Genomic DNA, 25,426 nt, shown 5'->3' with positions numbered 1-25,426 from the left:
CAAAATTGAATTTAATTAAACAGAATATTTCGAAACTAATAATATTTCATATTTGTATCTATGCAAGCCACAAGGAGTTTTTCCATTGGGTCATGAAGCTTTCACATGCCATGCTAGATTAGTAACATTTCTTCATTTATTCATAGTTTTATTATCTATTAGAATTGTCTTTTATAATAGATAATTAACTCTCCACCTAAACTAACTCTATCAGTGCCTTGTGTCTCAGATATTTCTCCAAGCAGTAGATAGCAATGGGATCTCTGTCTGCATCAAACTTATTGGCAAAAAGGTGATGCTGTTCAATCAGCCACTGCAGGTCTCCAGCACCATACACACATATTGATCTGACATGGTGGCCTTTACATTCTGGGTATACTGCTTGCACAGAATCCTCTGACCCCTCGTGCCACTGCCACTTCACCATCCGTGCAATGGCGTTGATGTCTGTCATGTCAAATTTACGGTTGGGCCACGTTGAGCCAGGAACACCAGGTATTCGCTGTATTGTTGCCCACAGAAACTCATCAGGACTGTAGGTGTCTTTGGCCCACTCAATGAGGGCCTGTATTCGCTTGTCTTCCAAAACACTGCGAACATAACCTCGGTTGACCACAATGTAGGCATTTCCTGATAGTATGGGCAGATTGAAGGGAGTTGGATCCTTTGTTTTTCCTGTTCGCTGGGACAATTGAAAAGTTAAAATGACGGTGAGTCAGTCTGAATTGAAGGTTTTTAGAATAGCAAAGTGAATTGATCAATAGCTACATGATACATTATAAAAAATATCCAAAAGAAGTACCTGGGCTTTTCCACCAACTACTTGGTAAGCATTTGTCACCCGCTTTTTCTTTCCTTGAGGCATTTCCTCCGACTCCAAACTGTTACCTCCTTTTAGTGAACGCAAAGCTTGCACAATTTCCAAATTAGTTTTTAGAGGGAAATCCTGACCACAGAGGTTGATGAAGTATTTCCATGTCGTACTGGTGTTATAGAGATCAGCCATGCAGTTAAGATCAGCCTGTACACGTGTCCATCCAGCGTAGACCACATTCACAGCCTTGCTGACCATGAACACATTTGGGAAACAGGAAGTAATGGCCTTGATGGCAGCAAAGACTGAGGCTGGTGCTTTTTTGTCTACATGGACACAATAAATATTTTGAGGTGTGTAGATAGCTCGCAGTAGTCGCTCAAAGTTCTGCACCTACAGATAAAACACTTTAGTTCTCTTTGAGAAATGTTTTTGCCTGGTTGGTTTAATGAACACTTTAATGGTTATTTAACAAATGAGGAAAACTAAAGCAGAAATGTGACATATCGATTATAATATGAAATTATAAAACACCAAGATCACCACTGTGACATCATAACAGTCTAAAAAAAATCAGCTGTTTTACAAAATGAAAAGTGTCCTTGTAGCAAGTAAACAGTTTAATCTGACTGCGTGAATCTGTTATTCCAGTTGCATGTATATATATATACATATGTATATATATACATATATATATGTATATATATATATATATATATATATGTATATATATATATATATATATATATATATATATATATATGTATATATATGTGTGTGTATATGTATATGTATATATATATGTGTGTATATGTATGTATATATATATTTCTTAACACCCCGATAGCTTGCTGAAGAACTCGAGTTTCTTCTTCCCCCTCCATGCTGTCAGACACTTGAAAGTGACCCGCGCGTGCTTCTCAGCCAATCACAGCGGTACAGACACCCAGCCTTTTGTTTCCATTAAACTCCTTCCGTTTCCACTATACTCTTTCATTCACATACATTATTCTCTTGCATACATATATTTTCTTCTGACATGTATGCTTTCTCTTCTTACATACATATATTATTTGTTAGATTAAATGCATACTGAATGCATGTAAATGAGAGCAAAATGTAGGAATGCATAAATGAAAATGTATGTATGTTAGAGTGAAAATTTGTAAATATGTACATTAAAATACATGTATAAGAGAGCACAATATTGCAATGTGTGTGTTAAATATGTGTAAACATGAGAATAAAAATATCTAAATATAAAAATTAAAATAAAACTATATGAGAGTGAAAGTATATGTATGTGAAAGAAAAATATATGTATGTGAGAGTGACAATACGTGTGTCTGACAGAAGAATATATGTATGTGAGAGTGAAAGTATATGTGTGTGCAAGAAGAATGTATGTGTGTGAGAGTGAAAGAATGAATTTTGGCTTGTACGGCCCCTCATACAATTCCCAATTTAACCACTGCAAAATTAGAGAAAATACATACCTTGTGATGTACAACCATAGAGTAAGCCAGAGGAAACTCCTCTTCTTCCTTGCTTAATGGGAATGTTATGTATTTCCTGCTTGTTTGGAATTTCCTGTAAATTCACAGTTTTGAAGAAGTAATGTTGTTTTGGAAGGCCATGTATTTAAATCATGACTAAGAGTTAAAGAGTTACTGAAAGCTCCCATTTAGAGCAACAAACCTGCAGTCTTGGGTTGCATTTATATAATACTCATCAGGGATCTGAATAATCTTCTGGAAGTCTTTGGTGATGGTCAGTAATTTTGCTTTCAGTAATGCCTCCTTCTCTCCCTGCAGGATCCCTGTGCAGTTGCAAACTTTCTCTGGGCTCTCATCATTATTGGTGTATTCTAGCCATTGATACCTGAGGATGTAGGCAGGACGTCTAGCTGTTTTCAGTGGAATAAGTAGGGAAAGCATCCATAGCAATCCCAGTACAGCGATGAACTGCAATAGTTGTAGCCACCAGCCTCGTTTTAGAAACCACATTATTTACAGTTAGCGGAGAATCTGAAATACAATAATAAAGCGTGTGAAAGCTGCTAAAAATGTCTGACAGACACCTCTGAAATCATAAAATAAATATAATGATTAATGTTTGCTAATATGTAGATAAGTTCCTTTGATGAAGGCAAATCAGTCCATCCATTATGACTACCTGGAACCAAGAGATGATATTAGGATAGATATCATTCATATCAAAGACAATTCAACTTACAACAATTAAAAAAATGTGTTTTAGCTTTTTAAAAGTTGCCTGTGTTTTGTGTGGGAGCAAAATATGAGCTCTAAGATGTTTTTCCTACAGAAAAATTAACACCTGTGGAAAAATTGCAGTAAGTGAGCAGCCTTCTTTGCCTGGTTGAGCATTTGTGAAGTATTAAATAGAACTGCATGTTTTATTTTCACCTAACATATCCTTTTTTGAATTTCCTAACACAAAATAGCAAAAATCCTAAACTTTGTTGTGCAACTACATTCTATTCACTATTTTAGTAACATTTCTGCAACCAGAAATGATTCCTAGTAAAAGGATATGCCACGTAATCTCTTTCAGATAATGTTTTCTACTATTTGAAGATAAAAGTGTTCATCATTTCTTCATTCTTTTCTCTTCTTTCTTCTTCTAGTATAAACCTGTTAAACTTCTTAAGCTTTTCCCCCATTCTCTTCTTTTTATATGCTTCCCTTGGTGTCCATTTATGAAAGGCATAATATCTGCTTTCATTGCTTTGCAGATGACTACAGATATATTTCCCTATGCAAACCAACACCTATGCTTCTAGTCAGGCACTGGTGAACTTTCTCAGAGATATACAATCATAATTAGAGGTAAACCGTCTAAATCTGAACTAATCAGCCATCGGCAGGAGCTCTCCTCTTGACAGGAAAGAAATGGTGTGATTACATTAGAAAATGTTTTTACTTGTTTAAAAGAGTATCAAAAACTCTGCATTCCTGTCAGAGCCCTTAGGTTTGCAAAGCAGAAGATTTAGTTACTGTTATGTATAGTGTATTTTTGTACATCCTGTACCCCACTTCGGTTAACTAAGGCTGTTTAAAGTTGTTTAAAATGTGCTATATAAACCTTGACTTGACTTAAATCTAAATTGTTCTTTTAGTTTATTTTCAAAACTAAATCTGTGAACTGGTATTCAACATTTCCATTTTAAAAGTTTGATAAAGTGTATTTAATTTAATCTGCAGCAAAACTGAAAAATCTTGGATTTAGAACAACAACCAACATAAAACTTTAAATTCAATAGTTTTAGGCAAAATACAAAAGGAAAAAGAAAATGGGGAGTACTTCCTACCTGGGATTTTTCTTGTCACAGACAATCCTTTTTATGTTATCATAGTTTGCTCTAGCACTCCTTCTAAGTTTTCCCATGTGTCAAGTGTGCCTGGCACCTTTTGGTTCTTCAGGTCTAAAAGGAGCCTACAGGTGAGACACCTGCAACTGAAGACTTCCTGTCAGCATTTTCAGAGTAAAAATGTTTTAAACAGACAAATCTTTTCCACACTTCAGTATCTGTAGCCATCACAAAAGTGTGTTAAATAACCAAATACTTATGAGGTCTTATAGCAAGGGTTAGTGTTAGGTGTTTACTTATAGCAAACCGAAATATTTTTTCTATAGAACGAGCAACTGCAGTATTATTGCCGTGCAGACTTGACAGCAAGAGTGAAACGTATCTAGCACGCAGAAATAAGTATACAACTATTAATTGAAATGATATGCTTTTATTCTGAAAAGATAAGCTTTAGCGCCAGATGGTTCCTTTCTCCACGCATAAAGAAATGCCACTGTCATCACACAGTAAATACATCTGAAAACAGGACAAAAGAATTGTATAACTCTAACCTGTTTCTATTATAAACTTAAATATTTTATACCTTTATTTTTGATCCATCCACCAATCCATCCACTCCATTTTTAACTGCTTATTCAACTTGGAGTCACAACAGGGCAGGAGTTTATCTGTTACAGAGAAGGAAGTAGATGAGTCCATCAAAGAGCATGTTACCTTCCTGTTATTAAAAACAATATTAATTTGAATTTATGTAATGTACATGTAAAGCAGCACTATACAGTAGATAAGGGGAATCTCTTACCAATGTAAAACTGGCTGAACTGGTTTTTCGTATCAGTGCATACAAAATCAGTTAATAACAGGCAAACATTTTGTTATGTTACCAAGTTTTCCACTTTATGTCAGCAAAGTTTATCTGTTACAGAGTACTACTAATATTGTCATTACTATTGCTGGGGCGGGGTTGTGAAATTGTAGATCTTTAATATATCTTTTTCTATGATCTATACATTGTGTGTATTTTGTAATTTAAATGTATTTTCATATTAAAATGTTGAATCTAATTTTTTTTTTTTTAAATTGCTTTGTAATAAATACCAGACAGCATACTGTTACATTTTAAATTGCAGATTGCAAAACTGTTCTACAAGGGCCCTGATTAGTTAAAGGATAGGTCCTGAGTCACCCTCTTGTGGTTGGTTTCATTCAGCAAAGGATGGTGAGGAAACTCCCAGACCTCTAAAAATTGGTTTGAATTTTAAAATGACTAACCTTGTGGATGTGCACATATGAATATTGTAAGAGGGAAAGTACTTAAGAAATGGGACAAGTAAAAGCTGTCAACAGAAACCGAAAATAACAGTAGCTAATCTTTGGTGATTTAATAAATAACGTGCTTGGGAAAGACACTGAGGAGCTGGAAGAGACAGGGGAGGATGGATGGGGGGAACAGTTAGTGTTATAATATATTACTAAATTATTATATAGCAATATATTACTACTATATATATTACTATATTATAACTCATTATAATATCTATAGTGTATTTTTAATGTGTGTTTTAGATCTGGGGGTAGAATTGCTTATGGACTGTTTATTTAGGAACAGCCAGAACATCTTCTCTTTCTTGCTGGCTCCATGTCTTCCATTATGTTGAACACTGGTTCCCCATAAATTAGCATAAATCCCACCTATGATTCACTTCCTTTTAAACCACTGAATCGGCATACCAAAAACATACCAAATGATGCTTTGGTGGTCACTGATCACGTGACTCTTCAGCTTCAAATGGACCATCATTATCATTTGGTTTCTGGAGTCGATTTTCTTGCTTCCGGTTTGTTTATTAGTTTCAGTGTTTGTTTGTTTTTATTATTATTGTATGAAGGGAACATGTCAGAGGCAAGACTCCAGCACAGGTAATGTTTAGAAGTGGGCAACAAAATGGCTCAGTACAAGTAAGAAATGAGTCCTAATAGTGACCAGTAGAAAACCACCACACTCAGTGAAAGTAGGATACACAGGATTTATTTTTCTTTTGAAGCAGACTGGTGGGCTGAAGTCGTAGTTCTTGCCTGCAATCCAGGGCCCAAGGTCACCACAGTCAGAGTTATTGGCCTCGTTACAAACAAGAAAAGGCGGTCACTCAAAAGAACAAGCAGTCAATCACATATCAGTCTTGCATCTTCCCAAGAAAGGCTTTGCACCCACCTTGATACACCTTCTGTTATTAGGAAGTGAGTTTTCACTCCAAATCCTGGGAATACAAGTCTCAAGCTCTTCATGTCCAGGTCTTGAGTAATTTCTTCCACGTGGTCATCTCCTAATTACAGAGCAGGCTTTTCCTCCTTAAACTAATGCAGGGGTCCAGCAAACCATCGGTTTCCAGTCCAGTCTTTTGTAACCTTAAATCCACATAAATCCTATTTAAATCCTTCCGCTAAAATTAAATTAAACCTCATTTAACTATAATAACCTTGGTGAGAGGACAGTGGACTTTTTAACCAGAATATCAGAAAATTCCTGAGAAATAGAGAGAAAGTGTACTGGTAGTGATTTTCAAGAACCAGGATCATCTGAACAGTTGTAGTAAATACAGAGGGATAAAGATGATGTGTCATACCATGAAGCTGTGGAAAAAGGTTTTTGAAACTAAGTTAAGAAGAGAGGTGACCATCAGTGAGCAACAGTATGGCTCCATGCTGAGAAAGAACAGTACAGATGTGATGTTTGCTCTGAGAGTGTTGTGGAGAAGTACATAGAAGGTTAGAAGGAATGGTACTGTGTCTGTGTTGATCGAAAGAAAGCATATGGTACCAAGAGAGGAACTTTGGTACTGCAGGAGGAACTCAGGAGTGGCAGAGATATAAATGAGGATGGCAAAGGACACTTTGAGTTGATCCTTCCCAGTACAGTATTACACATAATACCCACAAGCCGGGTTTTTTTTTTTTTTTTTTCGTTTTTGTTTTGTTGAACTAGGTTCAAAATGATTGAACTAAAATACATTGTTTAGGAAAAATATATTTTCTAGTGCTTATTTGCTGTGTATTTTGTTTTATGTATTTTAATAATAATAAAGGCCTATATAAAGGAAGGCCATCTTTGACTCACAAACAAACTGCTTAGCCAGAGTGAAACTGTGCAGAACAGGAAGCTTTGTGCAGAGCTGCAGAGGCAGAGCAGGATGTAGATCTACAGACAGCAAAAGCGGAACTAGGCAGAATGTAGCGCACGTATTCACCCCACCAGCAACACACACACACACACACACACACACACACACACACACGAAGTAAGGGCAGAGGTAAAGAAGTTGTTTTGATCGAAACTGTGTATGACGTGTAAGTTGAACAGAGTACCAAAATAACAGGAGGAGTGGGGGCTTAATGAGGAACGCTGAAATTATAAATGTAACAGATCCAAGGACGGCTCTTCAGATCTGCAGATGCTTAGCACCATGTGTATCTCTCTTCCGGAAAATAATGACTGAATAAAATGATTATAAATACTTTGACCACTCTGAGTCTGTGTCTTCTCTGTCCAGTTAGAAGAACAAAAGAACCGGGTTCAATAACATCATTAAGTAATTAGTTACTGAACTTGAATTCACTGAATTAAAAGAAGAATTAAAAGTCACCATCAGCCCAGTGTTCATAAGCACAACCACTGCCCCATCTTTATAAAACATTCCAACCGTTTTAAAATAAACATCTCATATCCAATTAGATTTAATTAATCACTGACTGAAATAATATTGTTGTTTGTTTGTTTTATATTGATATACCTTAATTACCTTTATCCACACTTTATTCAAAACAGATTAGAGGAATGAATGAACCACACAAAATCAAATTAAGATGTTTTTTTTCTGTTCTAGGATGTGATTTATTTCCATACTGTCACTGTTGTAAGACAGCCAAGAGACCACAGCAACCTCACAGGAGATGTAATCTAGTTTAAAGACATTTACTGAAGTATTTTCAAATGAAATTACGTCGCAGTAGGTAAACAACATTGAGTATACATCAAGTATTTGTCTTAATACATGTAGTCCTAAAACAAGTTGAAACTTGAATTCAGCATGTTATTTCCATTGGTGCTTCAACATGTATTAAATCCTGTATATGGTTCACATACACAAACAAACTTTGAACACTGGAACAGCCAATAGAACAGCCAGTCTGGTTCTGAAATAGTTTTCAAAGGTCAATGTGGTTGCTCCTTTTACAGCAAGGATTGACATTATGTCACCATCTCATTTAGCACCTCAGTCAATCTTTATATCAAGTTTTTACAAGGCTGTCACCCTTTGTTTCACTGTGAGAATTAAGTAGCAGAGTTCATCTGTAGCAGAAGTTTTCATTACTTTATTGATTTATATAGCAATCTTCAAAGAATAAAAACCACAAAATGCTTGAGAATAATATAAAACAGATATACAAAACACAGCACAATTGAACATACAGCACAAATCTAGTTAAAAGCCAGTCTAAATAAATGAGTCTTAAGCTGCTGTTCTAAAAGATCAGAAATGTAGGCAGGAGCGTCACGATTCAGAGCTTTAAAAGTCAGTACAAAGATTTTGTACAAAGATTTTAAGATGAATTCTAAAATGTTTCATGCTTTTACTTTAAAATTACTGTGACACACACACACACACACACACACAAACAAAAGAATGTGCTAACAGGACACAGAAGATGGCTGGGCCTTCCTAAGCCTGTTTCTATTTCTTCCTGTTGAAAAGGAGTTTTTCCTTCCTGGTGTTGCCAGTGCTTGCTCATAGGGGGTTGTCTTACAAATATTGCAACTGTTGTGGTAATGCTATGTAAATAAAACTGAATGAAATTAAACAGAATATCTCGATACTGTACATATTTCCTGTTTGTATCTATGCAAGCTACACAGGCACATAGTTCAGAGTATATTTGGTCACATGTACTGAGGTGAGTTAGGCTTATGTTTAGGGCTGTAGTTTTTCTGAAAATTAAATAATTCACCCAGCCTTTTATTCTACATAGACTGCAATCAACTTTCTTGCCAATTTTCTTTGTGTTTTTCCCTTAACTATAATCACAGCCAAAACCCAAATAATGTTGAATAGCACTAATAAACTAAATGGATTAAAATATTTTCTCAAGTGGATTGCTTAAATTAGTTTTTGAGGATTTGGGTTATGAACCTTTCACATGCCATGGTAAAATGGCAATGATAGTCTGCTTGTATATAAATATACCTAATGGCATTTTAATTTAAAATTAACATTGAAAGAACCTGTTTATAATTAGGTTAGGTTTATAGTTTTTTAATATTATTTTATAATAGATAATAAACACTTCACCTAAACTCACTCAGTCAGTGCTTTGTGTCTCAGATATTTCTCCAAGCAGTAGACAGCAATGGGATCTCTGTCTGCATCAAACTTATTGGCAAAAAGGTGATGCTGTTCAATCAGCCACTGCAGGTCTCCAGCACCATACACACATATTGATCTGACGTGGTGACCTTTACACTCTGGGTATACTGCTTGCAAGGAACCCTCTGACCCCTCATGCCAATGCCACTTTACGAGCCGTGCAATTGCATTCATGTCAGTAACGTCGAATTTACGGTTGGGCCACGTTGAGCCAGGAACACCAGGCATTCGTTGTATTGTTGCCCACAGAAACTCATCAGGACTGTAGGTGTCTTTGGCCCACTCAATGAGGGCCTGTATTTGCTCATCTTCCAACACACTGCGAATGTAGCCTCGGTTGACCACAATGTAGGCATTTCCTGATAGTATGGGCAGATTAAAGGGAGCTGGATCCTTTGTTTTTCCTGTTCGCTGGGACAATTGAAAAATTAATATGATGGTAAGTCAATCGGAATTGAAGGTTTTTACAAAAGCAAAGAGAATTGATAATAGCTACATGATACATTAAAAAAAATATCCAAAAGAAGTACCTGGATTTGTCCATCAACTACTTGGTGAGCATTAGTTACTCTTCCCTTCTTTCCTTGAGGCATTTCTTCTGACTCCAAACTATTACCTCCTTTTAGTGAACGCAAAGCTTGCACAATTTCCAAATTAGTTTTTAGAGGGAAATCCTGACCACAGAGGTTGATGAAGTATTTCCATGTCGTACTGGTGTTATAGAGATCAGCCATGCAGTTAAGATCAGCCTGTACACGTGTCCATCCAGCGTAGACCACATTCACAGCCTCACTGACCATGAACACATTTGGGAAACAGGAAGTAATGGCCTTGATGGCAGCAAAGACTGAGGCCGGTGCTTTTTTGTCCACATGGACACAATAATTATTTTGAGGTGCGTAGATAGCTCGCAGTAGTCGCTCAAAGTTCTGCACCTAAAGATAAAAAAGGTTTTTGCTGATACTCTTCAAAAGTAGTACTTTAGATAATAACATTATCGACATAAATGACATATTTAGAACACCCCAATTTTTCCAGTTTTTTTATTGTAAATTATGCTTACAATGGTGTGGTACCACAGTATGCTCAACCACTGCTTTTATGAAAACAGAGTGGGGGCAGTTCACACTTACCTTTTTTCAAGTTATTCATTGGACTTGATGACTTGAATTGCAATAAATGATTGGAAAAATTGGGGTGTAATGTATATATGTATCTGTACATATATATATACAGGGAGTGCAGAATTATTAGGCAAATGAGTATTTTGTCCACATCATCCTCTTCATGCATGTTGTCTCACTCCAAGCTGTATAGGCTTGAAAGCCTACTACCAATTAAGCATATTAGGTGATGTGCATCTCTGTAATGAGAAGGGGTGTGGTCTAATGACATCAACACCCTATATCAGGTGTGCATAATTATTAGGCAACTTCCTTTCCTTTGGCAAAATGGGTCAAAAGAAGGACTTGACAGGCTCAGAAAAGTCAAAAATAGTGAGATATCTTGCAGAGGGATGCAGCAGTCTTAAAATTGCAAAGCTTCTGAAGCGTGATCATCGAACAATCAAGCGTTTCATTCAAAATAGTCAACAGGGTCGCAAGAAGCATGTAGAAAAACCAAGGCGCAAAATAACTGCCCATGAACTGAAAAAAGTCAAGCGTGCAGCTGCCAAGATGCCACTTGCCACCAGTTTGGCCATATTTCGGAGCTGCAACATCACTGGAGTGCCCAAAAGCACAAGGTGTGCAATACTCAAAGACATGGCCAAGGTAAGAAAGGCTGAAAGACGACCACCACTGAACAAGACACACAAGCTGAAACGTCAAGACTGGGCCAAGAAATATCTCAAGACTGATTTTTCTAAGGTTTTATGGACTGATGAAATGAGAGTGAGTCTTGATGGGCCAGATGGATGGGCCCGTGGCTGGATTGGTAAAGGGCAGAGAGCTCCAGTCCGACTCAGACGCCAGCAAGGTGGAGGTGGAGTACTGGTTTGGGCTGGTATCATCAAAGATGATGACGGGTTGAGGATGGAGTCAAGCTCAACTCCCAGTCCTACTGCCAGTTTCTGGAAGACACCTTCTTCAAGCAGTGGTACAGGAAGAAGTCTGCATCCTTCAAGAAAAACATGATTTTCATGCAGGACAATGCTCTTTTGTTTTTGAATGTCAGAAATGTATATTTGTGAATGTGGAGATGTTATATTGGTTTCACTGGTAAAAATAAATAATTGAAATGGGTATATATTTGGTTTTTGTTAAGTTGCCTAATAATTATGCACAGTGATAGTCACCTGCACACACAGATATCCCCCTAAAATAGCTAAAACTGAAAACAAACTAAAAACTACTTCCAAAAACATTCAGCTTTGATATTAATGAGTTTTTTGGGTTCATTGAGCACATGGTTGTGGTTCAATAATAAAATTGTTCCTCAAAAATACAACTTGCCTAATAATTCTGCACTCCCTGTATATATTTATATATCCTTGCCCGGATGATGCGGAACCTTCTACCGCATTGCAGAAGTTGGAACAGTTTGTTGCCAGGATGGGACGGGTCCTTCAGTATCTAAGCTGCTATAGTCTGGCATATCCTGGTGTAGGTGTCCTGAAGCAGGGGGAGAGCAATCCTGCCACCACCAGCTCCTTGGTCTTGCCAACGTTCAGCTGGAGATGGTTATCCTGGCACCATGATGCCAGATTCTTCACTTTATCCATGTAGGCCATCTCATCGTTGTTGGAGATGGCAGCCAACACCACTGTGTCGTCAGCAAACTTCACAGTGGTGTTGGAGCCGTGGCTGGCCACACAGTCTGAAGTGTAGAGGGAGAAGAGCAGTGGCAAGGGAACACATCCCTGTGGTGCTCCTGTGTTGATTGTGATGCTGTTAGAGACGCATCTACCCACCCTCACCACCTGAGTTCTGCCAGTGAGCAAGTCCAACACCCATGCACACAGATGGCTGTTGAGTCCCAGATCCCTCAGCTTTGTGAACAGCCTGCTGGGCACTATTGTGTTAAACGCTGAACTGTAATCAACAAACAGCATTCTCACATAGTTACCCTGTATCTTGTCCACGTGGCTGAGGGTGGTGTGCAGGATGTGGGCGATGGCGTCCTCTGTTGGATCTGTTGGGTCAGTAAGCGAACTGGAGCGGATCTGTGGTGTCTGGGATGGAGGAGGAGATGATGTTCTTCAGCAGCCTCTCGAACACCTTCATTACTACCGAGGTCAGCTGTTCTTGCCTTCTGGTAGTTCGATCCCCTCAGTTCTGACTACCTTCCTTCTCTTTGTTATCATCCGACTACACTTCTCCAGTCCAAATGACATTCCAATGTCATTGCTGTATATCCTGGCAGTGTGGATCAGTGAATCGATGTCTCGTTCACTCTTGGCATACAGCTTGATTTCATCCATGTACAGGAGGTGGCTGACAACTGCTCCATTCCATAGTTGGTATCCGTAGCCAGTCTTGTCAATGATCTCACTGAGGGGATTCAGGCCTATGCAGAACAGCAGTGGGGACAGAGCATCTCCTTGGTAGATCCCTCACTTGATGTTGACTTGTGCTGTGGGCTTGAAGTTGGCCTGTAGTGCTGTACGCCACATCCCCATTGAGTTCCTGATGAAGGCTCTTAGGGTCCTGTTGATCTTGTACAATTCTAGGCATTCCAGTATCCAGGTGTGGGGCATTGAGTCATAGGCCTTCTTGTAATAAATCCAGTGCACAGGTTGGTCAGCCTGGTCTTGCAGTCTAAGCTGACTGCTCGGTCTACTAGTAGCTGGTGTTTTGCGCCTCTGGTATTCTTACCCAACCCACCATGTGCCTGTTCATCTTAGCCGCTATGATGCCTGACAGGAGCTTCCATGTGGTGCTGAGGCAGGTTATTGGTTGGTAGTTAGAGGGGATCGGTCCTTTCCGGTGGTCCTTGAGGATCAGGACTGTCCGGCCTTTGGGTAGCCATTCTGGGTGTCTCTCATCAACTAGCAGCTTGTTCATTTGTGCTGCCAGGTGCTTGTGGAGTACAGTCAGCTTCTTCAGCCAGTAGGCGTGAACCATGTCGGGGCCTAGTGCTGTCCAACTCTTCATACTGGAGACCCTTTCTTGGATGTCTGCCACTGTGATGGTCACTGGACCATGTTCAGAGAGGTTGCTGTAGTCTGCCCTCAGATCCACTAGCCACTGAGCATTGCCGTTATGGGTTGCGTCCTTCTCCCATATGCTCTTCCAGTGTTGCTCCGTCTCCAGCCTTGGTGGTGCTGTTCTCATATTGTTCCCCTACCACTGAGAGTAGACCTTGGCTGGTTCTGTGGAGAACAGCTGGTTTATTCTCCTGCCTTCGATCTCTCTAGTGTACCTCTTCGAGCAGCTGGCCAAGGCTGTGAGTCTTTACTTGGCAGTTTCCAAGGCCTCAGGTATAGACAGCTTGCTGTACTTCTTAGGCACCTTCACCTTCCCTGACCTGGCATCCTGGCTACCTCTTGCCATAGCATTTGTGATGTACCTTGTCAATCTCTCACTGTGAGAGCAGTCCCTTCTTTTGAATGATGGAACACTGAGCTACTAGTTGTTTTGCCGTCATTGTGGATGTTGGGTATCGAAGAATCCATAGGTCCCTCATCCTATTCATGTAACCCCTTCCGCCAGGGTTACTTGCATAGTAGCATTCCAACAACGGCCTATTTTTGTCTCTTGCCCACCGATGCCTTCTTGTTCCAGTAGCCCACTTCTTGTCAGGGTGCCCTGGTTCTTCAACACCTGACACAGACCTTGTTGATCCAGGCGACGTCCAAGCCGGCAAGCCTTCATATTTATCTGTCTCGCTCATGTCTGCGGTAGGCCCGCTTAGTAGCTTGCCATCACCAGTGTGTGAATGTGTGTGTGAATGGGTGAATGAATGTAGTGTAAAGTGCTTTGGGGTCCTTAGGGACTAAGTAAAGCGCTATACAAATACAGGCCATTTACCATTTACCATAGTTTATTTGAATAGTTCAGTTTTGCTGCTCTGATGCCTTTTTTAAGGTCTGCTCTTGCTCTGCTGTACATATCCTGGTCCCCAGATTTGTATGCAGAGTTGCGTGCCTTTAATAATGCCTGAATCTTACTTTTCATCCAGGGTTTACAGTTGAGGTAGACCTCGACCCGCTTTTCCGTGGTGACAGTGTCCATGCAGTGCTTGATGTAACCCAGCACTCCAGCAATGTGAGTCTCTAGGTCGACATGTTTGAAGACACGCCACTCTGTGAGGGCAAAACGGTCCTGCAGCTGAGCCAGAGTTTCCTCAGAAAAGGTGTTGACAGTTCTGATGGTGGGCTTTCAATTCAATTCAATTCAATTCAATTCAATTTTATTTATATAGCGCCAAATCACAACAAAAGTCGCCTCATCACTCACCTTTTCCTGAGTGATGTGTATGCTGGGACAACGAGCAGAGAGAGGTGGTCAGACATACTCAGGTGGGGTTAGGGAAAGAGATCTGTAGGCTTGCTTAATATTTGAATAAACATGGTCCAAGGTGTTGTTCCCTCTCGTAGGGCATTTCACATGTTGAACAAATTTAAGCAGCACAGTTCTTAGGTATGCTTTGTTGAAGTCCCCTGCGATGATGTGTACTCCCTCTGGATATGTCTGTTGCTGTTTGGAGAGCAACTTATGCAGGTAGGCAAGCGCTAAGCTAACATTAGCATCTGGTGTTATGTAGACTGCTGTTATTAGCACTGCAGGCAGTTCTCTGGGCAAGGGAAAGGTCTGCACACGACAGACATTGCCTCTATGTCCGGGGAGCAGACTGTGGTGATGATCTTAGTGTTTGTGCACCAGCTGTTATGTGTAATAATAATAATAATAATAATAATAATAATAATTACTATTATTATTATAATACATTTTATTCATCAATGTATCATTGATGCCAATAGATGCTAATCTATGAAGAAGGATGCGGTGGGAGATAGTGTCAAAAGCTGCTGTAAAGTCAAGGGGAATGAGGATGGAGATGAGTCCAGAGTCAGCTGCAAGCAGAAGATTGTAAGTGATTTTTACTAGAGCTGTTTCTGTACTATGAAATAAACGGAAGCCAGACTGAAACTGTTCGTACAAGCTATTTCCAGTGAGATGTCTATGAACCTGTGCAGCCACTATGTTTTCCAGAACTTTGGCTAAGAAAGGCAGATTTGAAATTGGCCTGAAATTATTTAGATTGGAAGGGTCTGAACCATTCTTTTTCAGTATTGGAGTTATTATTGCATTTTAAAGAGAAGATGGAACAGAACCAGATAAGAGAGGAGTGTACGATATTAGCAATCAGTGGGCCAAGAGAGGTGAGTGACTTCCAGTTTACACTATATCTACTTTTAAGATTAGGCTTAAAACGTTCCTTTTTGCTAAAGCATACAGTTAAGGCTGGACCAGGTGACTCTGAATCCTCCCTTAGTTATGCTGCAATAGACGTAGGCTGCCGGGGGATTCCCATGATGCATTGAGTTTTTCCTTTCCAGTCACCTTTCTAACTCACTATGTGTTAATAGACCTCTCTGCATTGAATCGTACCTGTTATTAATCTCTGTCTCTCTTCCACAGCATGTCTTTTTAGTCATAATAATAATGTGTTATTACTGGGGTATAAAACTGTACGGCATGATTCAGAGACATCTTTTCTGTGAAGACAGATGGCTGCGCTCACAGAGAGGTCCAGCCCTGTAAACCTGTAATTCCAACTGCCAAAGCCAATTAAATCTTTCTAAATGACAGATATTTCTCCTGTACTTCCTTTGAAGAAATTGAACACAACAAATTGCTGATCCCAATGTAATTTTGGTGGTTGGAAGAAAGGAGAAAAAGAAAAGTGGAAAGGATGGCTGAAGAAGTTGCTGTCAATCGCCAGACTGGAGACAACTGATTCCACATCACGCTCACAGAAGGCCTTCAAAGTAAAGTTGAGCAGAGCCTGTGTTATACTGAAACCTGCAAAACTGAACATAAACCAAATTCAAATGTGAGCGGTGAACGGTTGAAGTTGTCTCAGCCAAATTGATAGAGTGTTTATATGATATGATAAATGTTTAAAGCACAAAAGTTGGAATTACAAGTTCGGTAATAAAAGGAAAATAAAAAGGTTTTAAATTTAATATTTAAATGTTAAAGTTTAACGTTTAAATTAAGAGATTAAGGTTAAAATACATTGTTTAAGGATAAATAAATTAAAGGATAGGTTAGATTTGGTCAAGGAAGATCAGAGTTCTGGTTTGCAGTGCTTTGTGTTGTTTCACTTTAAATTTGTTTACCGGTAAAAGGAAAAAGTTGAAAGTTGTAAATTGTTGGTTTTTGTATTTTATAATTTATTTTTTACATTTTATGTGGAGTGACCGGTCAGAGCGGGCACGCTCAGCTTTGCGTAACTATTGTTAAATCCCTGTAAAACTGCAACCACATAAGTTAGCGCAACAATTTGTTTTGCATATGAAACCAGAGGAGTTGTACTTCCATTTTATGCCATTAGCTTGTCCTAAGTCACAGTTTCCTTCCACATATGGCCTTGCAAAAATTTCGTAAAAAGGATTTGCAGCAACAAAATCAATATTCCAGAAACACGCTTTGCTGATAGGATCAGCTGTTCATAACACTTCCTAGATGCCAGCGCGAACTATCGCGTGTCCGCCATTACCTGCCCAAAACCGAAAGTGATGTCATTTTCTCGGAATGTAGGGTTTGTTTGTTTTTATTTCAGGCACTTACAAGCCTATCCTGGTGTTTTTAAAAGTCATGTTTGACTTTATGCTTTTCCATATCGTTTCTGGGATGCTTAGAAGTCAAATTGCACTGCTGGAAATAGTTTATTTTGATGCACATGCTGGGTTTTTTTGCAAATTTGCATTATAATATTTATTTTCTTTGTTTTCCTGCAGTATCTAAAAATTGGTGTATCTCAAAAATAAAACTATGAAGACACTCAAAATAAATTTCCTGTGGTGGGAAACTATTTTGTGCAACTTTTTTGTATTTACAGTTTTGAGGGATAAACCTCTTAAATTTCACAAATTTCAATTTTTTGTAGTTTATTGCACTTTTTTGCAATTTATGCGGTTACTATGGACTTAATTACAGTGGCCCTGAGAGGCCAAACGGACTGCAACTTCAGAAAACACCTGCAAAAAGAAAAACGCTGCAAAAGCACACAAAACACAACGGAAATGTTTCTGGGGAGACAATAACCCGACGGACCAGTTGCACGAACCAAAACATGTATGTATATTCCAGATATCTGTAGTATTATTAGAATCATATTATTACAACACATTTACCTCTCCTCCAATTCTTTGAAGTGTCTCCCAGTCCCAGCCCACTTGTTAGCATGTTTTGGTTTGTGCAACTGGTCCATGAGATGATGCCAGTCATCAGGAGCCACCCACCCACACCCTACACTGCAGCCTCTCCATCACAACTGACCAGGTGCGAAGTCAGCTGAGGAGGATGAAAACCAGGAAGGCCACAGGTCAGGTGTCACGTCCGGTGTGGCAGACGTGTGGAATTGGAGATAGGACCCAAAATGCGGCAGCTCTGGTGCAGATGAGTATTTATTTAACAAAAGAAAATACAAACAGCAATGGCGCGGGTGAAGGTGAAACAGGAAAACCTAAACTGGGCAAACTAACAAAACAAACCAGAAATGTAGATGCAGGGAGAACGGATGGAGAGACGCAGGGAGACCGAGGTAAACAACACAGACGAACCAGCAAGACACGACTTAAAAACACTCAGAGAACACAGGGAGATTACACACAGGGGGGGACAGCTGGGAGTGATTAACGTGACGAGACTAGGGAGGCAAACTGAAAACACTCACATAAGATGCAGACCTTTACAATAAAACAGGAAACACATACACGCAATGACACAACACACAAACTTCACACAGACTGGGGAACACATAGGAACATGAAACGTGAACAAGGAGCGTACCGAGATAAACCACAGAATAATAATAACAACTAAAACATAAACACGGAGTCACAGACTCCGGATCATGATATCAGGATGGAATCAGCTCCAGACTTTTGAAGGACTGTGCAGATCGACTCTGTGAAGTTATCACATACATCTTTAACCTTAGGCTACGTCCACACTAATGCGTTTTTGTTTGAAAATGCATCGTTTTCTCTCCGTTTTGGCCTCCCGTCCACACTGAGACGGCGCTTTCCTCAAGGAAAAACGCAGCGTTTTGAAAATGCTCTCGAAAACGCATACATTTCAAAACGCAGCTGACCCGTCGCAGTGTGGACACACGAAAACGCAGACTTTCTAAAACGATGACGTATTTTAGTCATGTGATGCAGTCATGTGACCAAATAAACAAAGATAGCGGAGTGCATTATACAGCGGTTGTTTTGATTGCTCTCAATTTTGACAGCCCTAAAAAAGCTGAATATCAGTTTGTACATGCTCCAGATAGCTTTTCTTCAAATTCTGTAATTCTCACTCGCTTTTGCGCATGCGCAGGACTGGCACGTAAGCATTTTCATCTGCTTTAGTGTGGATGCACAACACTGTGAAAACGACTGAAAAAGCTAGTGTGGACGCGAAGCGTTTTCAGATGAAAATGCCGTTTTCAAATCTATCTGGGCTAGTGTGGACGTAGCCTTAGTCTCAGTCTGGAGATGGTCCCCATTCTGTGGAAGACCTCCTGCTTGGTGCCAGTCCCTAAGACAACGCACTGCAAGGCGCCAAACCACTTCAGACCCGTTGCCCTGACTTCACACCTGATGACATCTGTGCCGAGTATGGCCTGGAAGTCCCAAGGTCAAAAAGGGAGATGCCCCCTGGGGTGGTCGTGAATGACTGAGCTAAGATCCTCTGGGACTTCCAGATACAGACGGACAAAATGTTGATGGCTAACCAAACGGACATAGTTGTGGTGGACAAGGGGAGAAAGACAGCCGTAGTGATAGACATAGCGATACCGTGTGTGTGTGTGTGTGTGTGTGTGTGTGTGTGTGTGTGTGTGTGTGTGTATCCTGTGTTCAACTTGAGAGACAGTGTCCTTTCACCTGGTTAAGCAAAAGTCAACAGTCCTCCAGCTGACGCAGGTGACCTTAAAGGATAGGAGTACATAGTCAAAACACAGTGCCATTATCAAGGAGAATTGTTGTTCCGGCTAGCCTTTGGTAGCTGCATGAAGGAGACGGTTGTTTGGGTTCGAACGAACAACTGCATTCCAATTTCGCAGTTGGTCTAATGTCTGTCACTGGCCATCAGGTCTCTCAATTCCCATTCCAGAGCCGTGAGCTACTCCAAGATCTTATCCATATTGCGTTCAATAAACATAGTCTGAGTATTCAAGGCTTGCCCATCGTCAATCATGTCGGCCAGCCTTGTGGGGTTTTGAACAGCTGTAACCGCTTTCATTGTTCTTCGATAAGCCAGGTCCAAACCAGCTCTGATCAGCCTGAACTCTGTTATCATTGTCATCTCGTTCAATGCCCTCCATCAAGAGTGTGTCGCCAGGCACACGACGCAACCGACCATTGCCAATCCGGCAGCAAATGTCTTTGCAGGACAATCGGGCTCTCCCAAGCCCAGGCTTCTTGTCGAGGATAGGGTGCTAATTTCGTTAAGGGACCAGTTGATCAAATCCATAATTCTTTAGGTTTCAGAGAACAAGACTGAGAGACTATCTGAGGGTTAGGGTTAGACGAGACCAGACAAGGACATAGAAGCCAATCAGGAAAGATAAGGGAGGAAGAGGGAAAAAGATGCGTCCGCCTCCACTGAGCCCATTCATAATAAACAACTTCATTTATAAACTGAAGCTGTTTCATTTTGTGTTAACTTGTGTTATTTTTGACCAATATTTAAATTTGTTTGATGATCTGGCCTCTTGCCCAATGGTAGCTGGGATTGGCTCGAGCAGGATGAGCAGAAGAGAATGGATGGATGAATCTCAAACATTTAAGTGTGACAACCATACAAAAAAAGGAAATCTTTTACACACAACTATGTAGAGAGAGATTTTTTTAAATCAATCTGAAGTTTAAGCATTCTTTAAACCCACTGACATAATTTTCGGTACATTTTGATAATAGAAAATGCATACCTTGTGATGGACAACCATAGAGTAAGCCAGAGGAAAGTCCTCTTCTTCCTTGCTTAACGGGAATGTTATGTATTTCCTGTTTATTTGGAATTTCCTGTAAATTCAGTTTTGAGGAAGTAATATTGTTTTTAAAGGCCATATATTTAAATCATGACTAACTGTTAAAATCTGTTGAAACCTGCTATTTAAAGCACAAACCTGCAGTCTTGGGTTGCATCGATATAATACTCATCAGGAATCTGAATACTCTTCTGGAAGTCTTTGCTGATGGTCAATAATTTGGCTTGCTGCAATGCTTCCTTCTCTCCCTGCAGGATTGCTGAGCAGTTGCAAACTTTTTCTGGGCTCTCATCATCATTGGCATAATCTAGCCATTGATACCTGAGGATGTAGGCAGCACTTTTGCCTATTTTCAGTTGACTAAGTTGTGAAAGCATCCATAGCAATCCCAGTACAGCAATGAACTGCAAAAATCGTAGCTTCCAGGCACATTTTAAATATCGCATTATGTACAGTAAGAGAATCTGAAATACAATAATATTAAAGCGTGTGAGAGCTGCTGTCTGTCAGACACCTCTCACACCATAAAATGAAAATAATGATTAATGTTTGCTGATATGCAGATAACTTCCTTTCATGAAGGTATGCAAATCAGTCCATCCATTACTGCACCTGGAACCAAGAGATAATATAAGGGTAGTACGAAAAAAGCATACACAGACCACACACAGACCCCACATTTGCTTGCTGTTATTTTTTGAAAGCAGTGTCAAGAGTTAAAAATTATCTATCTTTACCCATTTTAAACAATAGCTTCCCTATAAAGTACAATTCAACTTAAAGCCATAAATAGATATACTTTAACTTGTTAAAAGTTGCTTGTGTTGTTTTTCTAATTAGGATCAAAGATGGTTAAGAATTTCTCTAATATCACATATTAAAACCAACTTTCTTCCATGTCAGATTTTTCTTTTTTGTTTTTGCCAAATTTCACTTGAAAGTGTATTTTTTGAACTTTAGACTAAAATAATCACATGCTGGACTGAAATGCCAAGCAACTCTGTATGTTTGGGAATCTCCATAGTTTTAACATTGTAAAAGCGACTGGATCAATTTAAATTCAAGATGCAAGAGTCAAGATTCTTTATTTTTCACATGCATAGTTATACGAGTACAACCCGTAGTGAAATGTGTCCACAGTATTCATTTTTCTTCTTCCATGTTTTTTTTTCTTTTAGTATAAGCCTGTGAAACCTCTTAAACCAAGGAGTTGCCACTGCAGCAAAATATAAAAATCTGAAGTTTAGAACAAGAACCAACATAAAACTTTGAAATTCAATAGTTTAAGGCAACCATAATGTAACCACGGTAGCTTCTGACCCCACTTCTGCCAGTCCCTTTATTAATGGATTGGATTTGCACTTTTTCAAGGCACCCAAAGCGCTTTACAATGCCACTATTCATTCACTCTCACACACTGGTGGAGGCAAGCTACTGTTGTAGCCTGGGGCAGACTGACAGAAGCGAGGCTGCCATATCGCACCATCGGCCCCTCTGGCCAACACCAGTAGGCAGGAGGGTAAAGTGTCTTGCCCAAGGACACAACGACCAGGACAGAGAGCCCGGAGATCGAACCGGCGACCTTCCGGTTGCAGATACGCTTCCCAACCCCCTGAGCCACGGGTTTTTTTTAGCTCTTTTTTGGTTTCTATTTTGCTCTATTTTATTCACACACTCAGGCTCCATAGTCGAAACCACTTCTGATAGCTCATTGTCTATGAAGCTGCAGTCAGGCGCCCTGGTCCTTTACTGCATTACAATAAGATAACAGCAATTTGCATTACAGGAAAATAAAACATAAGCCTCTGTTTTTAAATAGAACATTCTCTGAGGAAAAAGAATTGTTATACTCCAAACAGGTGTAAATCATGACGTGATTTACATAATCACTCTGTTTCACAGTATATATAATCATAAACTTCTTGTTCTTGATCTTGACGATAGTCATTTTGAACTTTCCCTTACTTAAGCAAAAGAAAAAGTCAATTCTTCTTACCTGGGATCTTCATCGTCACAGAAAAAACTTATTTTGTTATGATAGTTTGCTCTGGTATTCCTTGTAAGTTTTCTGGTGCATCAAACCTGTACGGAACCTTTTAGTCCTTCAGTTAAACCGGTGAGGCAAATGAGATCTGAAAACATCCTCTCAGCATTTTTCAGATTAATACATTTTTAACAAACAACTTTGTTTCACACTTTCAGATCTGTAGCCATTAAAAGAGTTTGTTTAAATAAACAGATACCAAAGAGGTCTTGTAGCAAACAGAACTATACACTATAGAACTTTAACATAGAATTGGCAAGTGCAGTGTTTTTTCTCTGCAGACTTGACACCAAGAGCGACAAGCTCTTATTTTGAAAGCTAACTTGGTCAGCCCTATATTTTTCCTCTCAATTCATAACATATGTGTGAAGATCTATTTGTGAATCTGATTAAAACATACAATTATGTAAAATAAATGCAAAACAACACTAGACTGGTTGGACTGGTTGGATGTTTCCAACCAATCCAGAAAACCAGCCAACATGATGCCTTCGCTTTTATTCATCTCACAGCACTTCATTTATTTATTTGTTGTTTGTTTTTTGAAAAGAAACCAAATTAAATTGAAAGTGAATTTATAAGTACCCTGTTTTTGTTATATAGCATTCTGTTGCAGGATCAAGAATGCAGGATTCATTTGGCAAGACTTGAATTCTAAAGTTTTAAAATTGAAGTCTCCTCCAAAAAAAAAAACAGCGAAACAACAATGGTGTTGTGGGTCCAGGTGAAGTTGGCAGGGATGTGGGTGCCCAGTAACAGACTCTTGCAAAAACACATAATTTGTTACTATTTCTCTGGCTGAACCTAAAAATAATGCCAGATTCCACAATTTGACAGGTATATCTTGGCATCATTTGTCTTTATCTTGACTTTTATTTTCTAACATTGTTTCAAGATATCGAAACCAACCAGTGCAGATTGTCATTTCAAGTATGTTAACCATGGTTGCAAGTGTCTCAGCCATACCAAAACAAACCGATCTCTCTCCTTTCATCTCAGAGAGTGCTGTCATAAAGCTCCTTGCTTGTGTTAGTGTGGTCATTTATCCACCTTTAGAAATCACCAGTCGAAGCACTTCATCTTTTGGTGGATTTATTAAAGCACTGGATGATCCAAAATGAGCATTTTTACATGGATCTCTTCTGTTTAGACAGCCACAGTCTGCAAGCAGTTCCCAAAAAGAGAGTAATCTATCTTGGCTTTACACAAAGTTTTATATGAGAATGTGCATCTATCTAATTAGTTGAATAATGATGCAGGGGAAGAGCCATGGTTTTGACTTTGCTCTCCCTGATTTGTTCTCCTCATTACCCTTCCAGATGAGAATGGTCATTGACCTCCATCTTCATAATTCCACTCAGACAAGGTTGCAGTAAAAATTAGACACAGTATACTGATGCTTGACTGTGATCACCTGTGATAATCCTTAAACACTGAAATCAGATCCGTTTGACATCTTAATGCCCCCGTGAAACAAACAAAGAAGAAAAAAACAACAAAAAACAAAACCAGGAATTATGTTCATACTCACTGCTGTCACAAAATTTAACTGGTCATTAAGCCTATAACCTTAATAACACTTTTCATTCAGCATTCTCTCCATTTCCATTTTTTCAGATGTAACTTGTCTTTTCCAGGGCAAACTGGACTTGCAAATTTCCTTGTGACAGGTGTAGTGATGGGATTTCCGGCTCTTTTTAGAGAACCGGCTCTTTCGGCTCGGCTCACTAAAAAGAGCCGGCTCTTTCGGCTCCCAACCGGCTCTTCAGGTTGTTTTGTTGCTTTAATTAATTTATTATTAACAATAATATAAAATTATGCACAAAAGGAATTACTAATGTAAAAAAAAAAAAAAACGTGGTTCTATTTATATATGTTTATATATAAATATATACGGTGGCCCCTAGAGACAAAGCACGTACAAACTCCAAAAAGCACGTACAGATTCCAAAGCACGTACAAACTCCAAAGCATGTAAAAACTCCAAAACACATTTCTAGCATTAACTGAACTTCCAAAACAGAGCTACCTAGATCACTTAAATTACACAATTGAAAGCATATGTGTTGATAGGTTCGTAGCATAAACCTATTCGCTGGAACGTTCAGGACAATTTGCTACACAGCAAAAACAAGACACAAGCAGGCAAAAGTTCTTTGTGTTACTCATGCATGAGGGAGACCTGCCTGGAGCCAAGTGTCGTTCCACCCACTTGACCTCCGTCAGAGTCTCAGCCAGGTTCCCCATAGCACTCCTTTTATTGTGGTTACATGAATATGCATAGGGTCATTAACATATAACGTCTTACATAGGTATACATGTGAACAAAGAATACCTTGTCTGTTTGTGTGTGTGTGTGCGGGGGGGGGGGGTCAGAGTGTGACCCCATAAAGACTTCCCTAAACCTGCTGGTCTGGAAGTCCAGCAGTTCATCTAAACAAAAGGCACTTAGCCTAAAACAGATATAGATACGTTTATCCTACCATAAAACAATAAAAGAAGATACGACCTCTCCCATGCTCCCAGGATGTGGGTGTGAATGCCAGAGAACTCTGGAATGCACACAAAGCCTTTGCAGCCTACTAAAGATCACACATCCTATCACTACACAATCGATTATACACCTCTAAGCATATATGGTTAAATATTTCTTAATACAAATG

General features: G+C 39.4%; 1 protein-coding gene across 2 annotated transcripts; it reads right to left on the bottom strand.

Moving 5' to 3' along the window:
* Positions 1 to 67: 67 nt before the first annotated feature.
* On the bottom strand, positions 68 to 22,790 carry LOC109204432 (beta-1,3-galactosyl-O-glycosyl-glycoprotein beta-1,6-N-acetylglucosaminyltransferase-like). Of its 2 annotated transcripts, none has more exons than XM_019365307.2 (6): positions 22,716 to 22,790; positions 20,858 to 21,331; positions 20,660 to 20,753; positions 10,182 to 10,500; positions 803 to 888; positions 68 to 682 (listed from the first exon to the last, which is right to left on the bottom strand). In XM_019365307.2, the coding sequence occupies exons 2-6, from the start codon at positions 21,163 to 21,165 to the stop codon at positions 197 to 199; spliced, it is 1,293 nt and encodes a 430-aa protein (XP_019220852.1). In that variant the 5' UTR covers positions 21,166 to 21,331; positions 22,716 to 22,790; the 3' UTR covers positions 68 to 196. The 2 variants fall into 2 exon arrangements, with proteins under 2 accessions (XP_019220852.1, XP_019220850.1); XM_019365305.2 differs by lacking the exons at positions 10,182 to 10,500; positions 20,660 to 20,753; positions 20,858 to 21,331; positions 22,716 to 22,790 and adding exons at positions 2,311 to 2,404; positions 2,513 to 2,841; positions 4,146 to 4,302; positions 4,729 to 4,792 and having other exon boundaries at positions 803 to 1,207.
* Between the last annotated feature and the right edge of the window lie 2,636 nt (positions 22,791 to 25,426).

Source organism: Oreochromis niloticus, linkage group LG12 (genome assembly GCF_001858045.2).
Source record: "Oreochromis niloticus isolate F11D_XX linkage group LG12, O_niloticus_UMD_NMBU, whole genome shotgun sequence".
In the NCBI taxonomy this organism is placed as follows: domain Eukaryota; kingdom Metazoa; phylum Chordata; class Actinopteri; order Cichliformes; family Cichlidae; genus Oreochromis; species Oreochromis niloticus.
The sequence above is the reverse complement of the archived record's forward strand: the minus strand, read 5'-3'. Positions and strand labels throughout refer to the sequence as shown.